This window comes from Zootoca vivipara, chromosome 16 (assembly GCF_965207765.1).
Source record: "Zootoca vivipara chromosome 16, rZooViv2.hap1.1, whole genome shotgun sequence".
NCBI lineage: Eukaryota > Metazoa > Chordata > Lepidosauria > Squamata > Lacertidae > Zootoca > Zootoca vivipara.
In genome coordinates this window covers 35304758-35314682 of record NC_142599.1, presented here as the reverse complement: position 1 = coordinate 35314682, position 9925 = coordinate 35304758, and the positions used below count along the sequence as shown (strand labels likewise).

Below are 9925 nucleotides of genomic sequence, written 5' to 3'. Positions count from 1 at the left end.
GGATATTTATCTTTATATTTTCCAGTTTTTCGAGTTTTGGCAGATAGTTAGGCTGAAAGCATATATCATCCATGCTATTTTTCCAGGAAATGAAGTGCCGGAACTCACCATGAGTGCCTCACTTGATCTCTTATAATGGCAATGGTGCCCCCCTAACTTTTGGTGAGTTCTGGCTCAAAAACAACCCAACCCTGTGTATTGCAATTTGTCAGAATTGCAGTTTATCAGAATGAGGTTGAAATAAGACACCAAATGATTTCCAAGTTAGATGTTTATTTCGTATTCTATTGCCAAAGCATTACATTCCAAGCTAGTGAATGTGGAAAGGGGTTTGTGTGTGTTTGGAAGGTTAGTATCCAACGCGCCCCTGAGCACCGTCTCCTGGAGGATTTTCTGAGCCATTTTTCCAGTGGCCAAGGGGACGCCCTTCTTACTTGCGGAGTCTGTCATGTGTTGCAGCAATGAATTTTGCAATCAGGTGCCCCATTTCATCAAAACTCAGTTTGCCGTCCTTGTTTATGTCTGCCTCGTCGAAGAGCTGGTCTCTCTTTTGTTTCTTCAAGGGAGACTGCAGTGTTGGGGGTGGGGAAATGGAGGAGAGAAGACTTCAGATGTGTTTGTTGCATTTCCCCAGCCAAGTTATGTGTATAAAAATTAATATGCTATAATCTATGCAATAATAACATACAAAGATACAGCTTATTAAGGAAAGGTGTTTTGCAAAAATGTGTATACAGTGGTACCTCGGTTTACAAACAAAATTGGTTCCGGAAGTCTTTACTTAACCTGAGGCAAACTTAACCTGAAGAGAACTTTCCCATTGAAAGTAATGCAAAGTGGATTAATCCGTTCCAGACAGGTCCGCAGAGTACTTAAACTGAAAATACTCAAACCGAGGCGTACTTAAACCAAGGTATGACTGTATTTGGCAAAAATGCATATGGTCATACCTCGGTTTATGTACGCCTCGGTTTGAGTAGTTTCAGTTTAAGTACTCTGCGGACCTGTCTGGAATGGATTAATCCACTTTCCATTACTTTCCATGGGAAAGTTCACTTCAGGTTAAGTACGCTTCAGGTTAAGTACAGACCTCCGTTACCAATTGTGTTTGTAAACCGAGGTACCACTGTACAAAAATATGTTTACATGAAATAATTATTAAAAAAACATTTTTTAATGGATTGCAAATGGGGATAACAGAATTTAAGACTGAAAAGAGACTAAAACAGACATTTCTTCCCATCCCTAGATATGCTTTGTTTTCAGAGCATGATTCAAAGCAGAGACCTGGTGAGATTTCAGCCCCTCCCCCCTCTTAACATGGCCAAAGGAACCCTGCCTCTTCTTATCTCCCCCTCACCTCATCAATGTCAGGAAACTGCTCGTCCATCATCTTCTTAAATGCCTGCTTGTCGATGCTTGAAGAATTCCCAGAGTACGTGTAGTAGATGTCAATGAATTGTTCAACAAGTTGTTGCAACTGAGTCTTGGGCTTGGACATTCCAAAGGTCTTCTGGTGGCAACCTGGGAATCCATAGGAACATATTACTGGCTCTGCCTGGATTATTTGTTGGATAGCTCAATTGGTTAGAGCTTAGTGCTGGTAGCAGCAAGGCTGCGGGTTTTAGGCTTCCGGTTCCACCTGCAGGAATGGCTGACCTTTTTTCCATCCCTCCGACCTTCATGAGGAATTTGGCGGTTGCTAGGGGAGTAAATGGCAACCCCCTACCCTCTCCGGGGGTTACGGAGAGGGGCCGCTGGCCCGCGATGCCCCCAAACCCACTCCGACTGTTCAAGGAGTGGGGGGGGGCTTGGGCTGAAAGCACTTATGAGGAATGTCGGAACTCCCGGACGCCAAACTGCAGGGCGGGATCTCCATGATTAAAGAAGATAATTAGGTTTAAATTCATGGACATACTTCAGAAGGAGGGGCAGAAGCTCTGTTTACTGCCGAGGAATCTACGCTGCTGAGGGTGAGGAGTCAAAGGCTGTATTTTATCTGGAAGAAGGATTGATGGGGACGGAACGACAAGGGAAGTGAGTTTTTTTATTTATTTTTCATATACTCTACGAGTTACTCCATACCTTCCCGGACGTGATGTCCTTGCTTATTTGGAACGAACGAGAAATAAAAGATATCTGTGTGAGCAATGAACTATTATAAACTGTTGATATTGAGTATATTTTTTGAAGATGCAAAATAGTTGACGAGAGAAGCCCCCCTCTAATTGGATAGAAGGAGTGCCTGGAAAGCGTTCAGAGGATTTATGAGTGTGACGCACTTTGAATTTGAACAGCGACCTGAAGCTAAGTTCAGCTATAGGGCAAGGAGAGCCACTAATTTATCAAGAGTCTATGCATAATGTGACGGCTGGGTCTTCTGCCTGGAAAAGCTGTAAATTTTATAAAGATTGTTAATGAGAAGAAAACGAAAGTGATTTGAGTTTTCTAAGATGGCGCTGCTCAGTGTTGAAAGACCGACGCAACAGGGACGCTCCAGACCAAGAAGATTTATGGGGAGGCCGGACTGATTAACTCACACAGGAGAAAGAACATATGTGAAATCTCGTTTGATACTTCTCAGCAGCTGGGAAAAAATCGGATGAAAGAGGAAAACATCTTTGTGACTGTAGGGGAAAGATCGGGACTATTATAGACTTTGAGTGACGATTTGGACTTTAGAAAAAGACGGCAGTGGGCAGTTGCGAGGAATCCCCAATTTCTTGAAGCATGGAAACCCCGAAAATTTTAGATGATTTGGCATAACATTCGGTCTGATTGATATGTATTTGTATAATTTGAAATAATGGATGTGATATAATTGTTTTTAATTGGAAAATTAATAAAAATATATTATAAAAAAAGGCTGCGGGTTTTATACCCATATGTGACAGCCAGTGTGGTGTAGTGGTTACCCGTAATCTGGGGAACGGGGTTCGCCTCTCCGCTCCTCCACATGAAGCTGCTGGGTGAGCTTGGGCTAGTCACACTTCTCTGAAGTCTCTCAGCCCCACTCACCTCACAGAGTGTTTGTTGTGGGGGAGGAAGGTAAAGGAGAGTGTTAGCTGCTATGAGACTCCTTCGGGTAGTGATAAAGCGGGATATCACATCCAAACTATTATTATTATTATTATTATTATTATTATTATTATTATTATTATTATTCCTGCAATGCTTGGGGGTTGGGATTAGATAATCCTCAGGGTCCCTTCCAACTCTGCAATTTTATAATTCTTCGGGATCAATAATAGAGTGTCCATGTGTCCTACTTAGCACAGGGCAGCTCTCCATTTGAATTCTATTTTTTTTATTTAGCTCATTTAAGTGTTGTTCAGATGTCTTACACATAAGAGAAATGGAAATCAGGCTGTGTTTTTTTTTGTCAGTTAAAGATCCAGCCTTAAAAAGGTGAGAGATGCTGAAGAAGATGTTTAAGTTGGTTATTCCCCAAAGATGTGAAGCCTTTCTTGCAGGGATAATAGGGGCAGACATTCCAAAGAAGATGACCAAACTATTTACGTATGTGACAAAAGCAGCTAGAATGATATATGTTCAGGAAAGGAAATTAGAGAAGATTCCAATGAAGGAGGAACGGCTTCTAAAAGTAATGGACTATTCGGAAATGGCTAAGCTGACAGCAAAATTATGAGACCAAAAGGATGAACTTTTAATAGAAAAATTGAGGCCTTTTTTGGGACTATTTGAAAAAGAAATGAACTTTTGAGCAGGATTTGAGATATGAGCAGCGGAAGAAAAATGACAAAAGAATTGTATTGGAGGGTAAAAAATACTTTGGTTAAAAAATAAGAATTTGTTATATAATGCAGTAGGAAAGGAGTTGGGGAAAAACCCACTGGATGTGTCGGTTGGAAGCCAATTTTTAAAGCAGAGATGTTATATGATTATTTAATTTGAAATTTAATTCGTGAAATTTAATCTATATATATATAAATGTAAAAATCATGAAAATCCAGGTTCCACTTTTCTCCGTAACCGCTTGACCGATCATCCTGAAATTTTGACACAACGATCCAGGCCACTCCCCGCACGTTGTTGGGGGCAAAAATCCCTCAAATCGCACACCTGCGCAGGTACAGACCTGGTTTTCCACCAACTCAAACAGCGCCCTCAAGTGGAATTCCTCCCACAGTACACCCCCTCCCTTTCTGTGAAATCTAAGCCACACCCACAAACCAAATGACATCATCATCAACCAAGCAACTCAAACCACCAAGGCGGCCATTATCTAGGCCTTTGTTTTAGGCCCCTGGCAGGCCCGAGGGGGACCCACAGCAACGCACTTGGGGGCACGGCAAGGGGTTTTTACTTTACCATTTAGCACCACTACCCCCCCCCCAAAAAAAACCACCAAAAAACCAACATTGCCAAGTGGAGGTCGGGGCCTGCCTGGGGGAGGGGGTTGGCCCAAGCCACAGCACGGCCTTTGATTTATGTAGGCCCCTGCACTGCAAGGGGTTTTTACTTTACCATTTAGCAACACTACCCCCTCCCCCAAAATCCACAAGACAAAAATAAATACCATCCTTCAAAACGTCATGAGATACACCGGTCATGGGGGGGGGGACAAACTGAATAGATCATGGGGCCAGTCACAGGGATTAGCCACAACAATGCACCACACCCACAAACCCCGCCTCTACCACGAGATCCTGTAAAACAGGAGGCCTTGGCTCCATTTTACATACTAGGCCTCAGGTCTACAGCCCATTAAATACTATCCCAAATGGAGCCCTGGGTGGGAGGTGGGGGGAGGAGGAGCCCAAATAGGTCATGGGCTGATGTAGGGTGGGGGGTAGATAACCCACAGCAACACACTTGGGGGCACGGCAAGGGGTTTTTACTTTACAATTTAGCACCACTACCCCCAAAAAATCCACAAGACAAAAATAAATATGTCTTATTTTATGGGTATGTCTTATTTTAGGAGAAACAACGGATTGTAAGCCTCTGTGTCTTTTTTTTATATAAAAAAACAACCATTCACTTTCTCTCCCCAGTTTAAGTCTTCAGATATTTGCAGTGCACACCCCCCACCCCATTTACAATCCCCTACCGGTGGCCCTGTTTTTAACCCTTTTGTTACTTTTTTAATTTCACTGATTGTGAATATGCTGACCGAGGCCCCCTTTAGATTCGGAGGCCCGCGCCAAATGGCCCATATGACCCCCCCTCCTTCTGTCTGGGCCTGTCTGTTGCTACGGGACTATGGGGCTTCGCTATTTGACCCCCCCCCCGGGTTGGGATTCTTTATGTAGTTCCCTGGGTCCCAGGGCACATCATCACCCCCCATCCTTAATCTAAATATATAGAAATGTTCACGATGCATGCGCAGGGGCCAATGTATGGAGATACAGGGGGGAGGGGACAACAGAGGGCTCAGACAAAAGTAAATACTGGGAAATGGAATCCAGAAACTGACAGCTCCTTCTCCAAGGATGGGGGCCAATGTAGGAAGATACCGGGGGTAGGGGCCAACACTCCCCAGGAACAACAGAGGGTTCAGACAAAAGTGCATGCTGGGAAATAGAACCCAGAACCTAACAGTTCCTTTTCGAGGGTGGGGGCCAAGGTATGGAGATACAGGGGGAGGGGCCAACACTCTCCAGGGACAACAGAGGGAAGGGTATCCTACCGAAACACAGGGATGAGCCGGGGTGGAGGGAGGAGGGGCAGGATACGTCATGGATCGGGACAGGGTTGGGGGGGATCACAGGAAAGAACTACAGCAACGCGTGGCCGGGTCAACTAGTAAATATATATATTTATATATATTAAATATATTAAATTTGGGGGGGGGAGGTGATACATGCTTTCTGCCTAACTATTTGTCAAAACTAGAAAATATAAATATCCCAGGTGTTGAAGGCTGGATATGCAAAATTTGGAGACCTAGTAAACAAGGGGAAATTGACAGACACAGCCAGGGGCAGAGGAAGTGGGCAGCCTTGGAACTGTTTTCTTGAGAAATTGAGAACTTTCATAATGCATCAGTGTAACAGAGTGCAAGGAAATTGTTGTTGATGAATGTAAATCCATAGATGCTGCCAGGTATACTCTTAAAAATCTTGGACTGGACACAGCCATGTTGTTCCTCTAGCACAAGGATTTCCACTTGAACAATGGCACTTCACCTCTCTCTCATCTCCTGATGTTCTCTCCCAAATCTGCTCCAGAGGGTTGCAGAAACACTCAGAACAGATTTTGTGGGGGTGACAGGGAGGGGAGAGGGAAGCTCCATTACACTAGTGGAAAGTCTTGTGGAAACAGAACGACTTTGCCGGAGACAACCCCAATTAGAGAGATGTTGTTGTTTAGTCATTTAGTCGTGTCCGACTCTTCGTGACCCCATAGACCAGAGCAAGCCAGGCACTCCTGTCTTCCACTGCCTCCCGCAGCTTGGTCAAACTCATGTTGGTGGCTTCGAGAACACTGTCCAACCATCTCGTCCTCTGTCGTCCCCTTCTCCTTGTGCCCTCCATCTTTCCCAACATCAGGGTCTTTTCCAAGGATTCTTCTCTTCTCATGAGGTGGCCAAAGTATTGGAGCCTCAGCTCCAATTAGAGAGATAAATCAGTTGTTATTATTTTTAAAAGAAAGTTTGAGACAGTCATTTGTTTGAAGGCCTCCAGGAGTTGATGGACTCTCTTGGTCTGACAGTACTCAGCCAGATGGGCAGTGACAGGGATAGGGAATCCTTGCCCCCCCCCCAGAAGTCCTTGGCCCCCATCAACTCCAGCCACCATGGTCGATGGTCAAGGATGATGAGAGTTGGAGTCCAGCAACATCTGGAGTGCCACAGGTTCGCCTCCCATCTTTGATCCTACCTCACTGGGTTCTTGTGAGTATCAAAACAAAATGTCAGGGAGGAAATAGAACCTTCTATAAAATCCTGAGCTAAGACCATTGCTAAGACCATTGCTCACTGCCCTCCAGCCATGAAGCCTCCCACTGCTACCATCTCCACTAGGGCAGTCAAGGGTGAGGAACCCATTGCCATAATGTTGGGGTTCATGGGAGTTGTAATGCAAAACATTTGGAGAGCACCAGGTCGTGGTAGACAGAACAGGGATTCTCTTAGATCTCTTCGTGCAAAGGAACCCCAGCAGCCAGCTCTCTAATGTGCTCTCTGCTTTTAGGCATGGGGAGGCGTGGGGGACCAGAAAATAGAGGGGGTTAGTTTTTCTGGGTTTTCATCTATGCAGATGCTCACAAAGTTCTGAGCTTGTCATTATTCTCCACCCTTTCCCCTAAGGTCCCAAGGCAGGTTTCAACCTTAACACACCATATTAAAAGCCAGCAAAAAGGGGTGCATCTATACTGGAAGCTGTATAATGAGGGTGCTGGATGTACCAATGGATTCAAGTTAAAGAAAGGAGATTCCGACTAACCAGGAATAACTTTCTGACAGCAAGGGCTGTTTGACAGTGGAATGGACTCCCTCAGGAAGTTGTAGAATCTCATTCCTTTCAGGTTTCTAAGCAGAGGTTGGATGGTCATCTACAATGCCAGCTTTAACTGTGATTCCTGCATTGCAAGGCTAACAGGTTGAGGTTTAATCCTGACAAGACAAGACAGAAGTACTGTTTGTGGGGGACAGGAGGTGGGCAGGTGTGGAGGACTCCCTGGTCCTGAATGGGGTAATTGTGCCCCTGAAGGACCAGGTGCGCAGCCTGGGAGTCATTTTGGACTCACAACTGTCCATGGAGGCGCAGGTCAATTCTGTGTCCAGTGCAGATGTCTATCAGCTCCATCTGGTACGCAGGCTGAGAACCTACCTGCCTGCAGACTGTCTCGCCAGAGTGGTGCATGCTCTAGTTATCTCCTGCTTGGACTACTGCAATGCACTCTATGTGGGGCTACCTTTGAAGGTGACCTGGAAACTACAACTAATCCAGAATGCGGCAGCTAGACTGGTGACTGGGAGTGGCCGCCGAGACCACATAACACCGGTCTTGAAAGACCTACATTGGCTCCCAGTACATTTCCGGGCACAATTCAAAATGTTGGTGCTGACCTTTAAAGCCCTAAATGGCCTCAGTCCAGTATACCTGAAGGAGCGTCTCCACCTCCATCACTCTGCCTGGACACTGAGGTCCAGTACCGAGGGCCTTCTGGCGGTTCCCTCATTGAGAGAAGCCAAGTTACAGGGAAACAGGTAGAGGGCTTTCTCGGTAGTGGAACGCCCTCCCATCAGATGTCAAAGAGAAAAACAGCTACCAGATTTTTAGAAGACATCTGAAGGCAGCCCTGTTTAGGGAGGCTTTTAATGTTTAAGAAATTAGTGTATTTTAATGAATTATTTTATTTTATTTTTCTGTTGGAAACCACCCAGAGTGGCTGGGGAAACCCAGCCAGATGGGCGTGGTATAAATATATTATTATTATTATTATTATTATTATTATTATTATTATTATTATTATTATCATCATCATCATCATCATCATCATCATTGCAGGGAATTAGACAAGATGACCCTTGGGGTCCCTTCCAACTCTAATATTCTATGATTCTATGATGCACCTCTGTGTGGAAGGAGATTCACAACTAAGGGGCTGCCACAGAGAAGGTCTTCTCCAGGCCACCATCACCAACTGAACTCCAGAGAGTGATGGACCTACAAAGAGGCCCGGCCATAACACTTGAGAGGGTCTGCAGGGAATTAGACATTTAGGGCTTTAAATACCAATGTGAGCACCTTGAATTGTGTTAGAGCTACAGGAACCTACAGTCCACCAGATGTTGCCGGTCTTGGTCATCTTTGTCCATTGACCATGCTGGCTGGGGCTGATGGGAATTGGATTCCCGAGCATCTGGAGCCTTGCCTACAGGTTTTTCAGCCCTGCCCTAGCTAATAATATCAAAAAGGTTTAGCACCCTATGTCCAATGAATAACCCAACAAGAACCCAAGAAAGCTTCCCATAATTTTCAGCTTACCTTGGTTGGTGATAAACAAGAGAGTTCGAATGCGCCAAAGTTGGATGAAGAGCCCTAAATTGCTCCCACTTCTTATACCCTATCCAGATTCCTGATCCCACCCCCACTTATGAAATCTTTGCTCCTTCTCAAATGACACTCCCATGTTGAGCACCTGGTGCTCAAGGTATCTGATGGAGATCTTCCTTCAGCAAGGCACCTCTGGGGGCTGGGGCTCCCTCCCTGCTGCTTGTGGCCAATCACCGTTCATCATTTAGGAACAACAGGTTTACACCCGCAGTGCAGCATCGCTTTTCATTGCTCTCTTAGAACTCATTGCTCTCTTAGAACTCATTAATCACATTGCAGTTAAACTGTTTTGTGGATATAGGTGGGGCCCGAAGTTTGCGCAATATGGGTGCTGGGTACATTCTTTGCTGCAATGGTTGGAATGATTTCCATTTGCAGCCAACTTATACCCAGAGGTATACCCAACTTATACCCTGCTAAAACACATAGACGGACGTGAACCATGTGTATTGCAATGGGTTTACTCTGAGTAGGACTACCTCTGGCTACAAGCAGCAATCGATGGATCAATGTAGAACACAGCATCCTCCTGCCTTCCTCTTCATCCTTCATCCCTTTTATCCATCCTCTGCTTCCCTTCCCTGTCCCATCCTCCTTTCTTTCTCTTTCCCTCCCCTTCCCTTCTTTTCTCTTTCCTCAGCTCTTTTCCTTTATTCCACACACCCGCTTCTCCTTCCATCCATTACCATGATTGTCCCCTTACACCATCCTTCGTTTTTATATTTAAACTACCGGTACTCCTTTTCTCCCTACATCCTTCTCCGCTTTCCACCCTTCTCCTTCATCTTTCACTTTCCTCCTTTCTTCCCTCCATCTTCCTTTTTCCTCTCCTTTGCGTTCATGCTCTTCCTCTCCTCCTCCAACCGGTGACCCTGTAGTAGTGCTCCCCCCCCCTATAT

At 45.1% G+C, this 9925-nt stretch overlaps 1 protein-coding gene across 1 annotated transcript; it reads right to left on the bottom strand.

Annotated features, from left to right (window-relative positions):
- Positions 1 to 253: 253 nt before the first annotated feature.
- Positions 254 to 9113, bottom strand: LOC118076606 (protein S100-A9). The gene is made up of 3 exons (XM_088660060.1): positions 8958 to 9113; positions 1361 to 1524; positions 254 to 568 (listed from the first exon to the last, which is right to left on the bottom strand). The coding sequence occupies exons 2-3, from the start codon at positions 1499 to 1501 to the stop codon at positions 431 to 433; spliced, it is 279 nt and encodes a 92-aa protein (XP_088516186.1). The 5' UTR covers positions 1502 to 1524; positions 8958 to 9113; the 3' UTR covers positions 254 to 430.
- Positions 9114 to 9925: the final 812 nt, after the last annotated feature.

What these genes read in the sequence shown, in the direction of transcription:
- LOC118076606 (XM_088660060.1), bottom strand. Translation starts at nt 1,501, where the DNA reads ATGTCCAAGCCCAAGACTCAGTTGCAACAACTTGTTGAACAATTCATT. An exon ending in AGTTTCCTGACATTGATGAG is followed by an intron (nt 569 to 1,360) that starts GTGAGGGGGAGA and finishes CCAACACTGCAG; the next exon opens with TCTCCCTTGAAGAAACAAAA.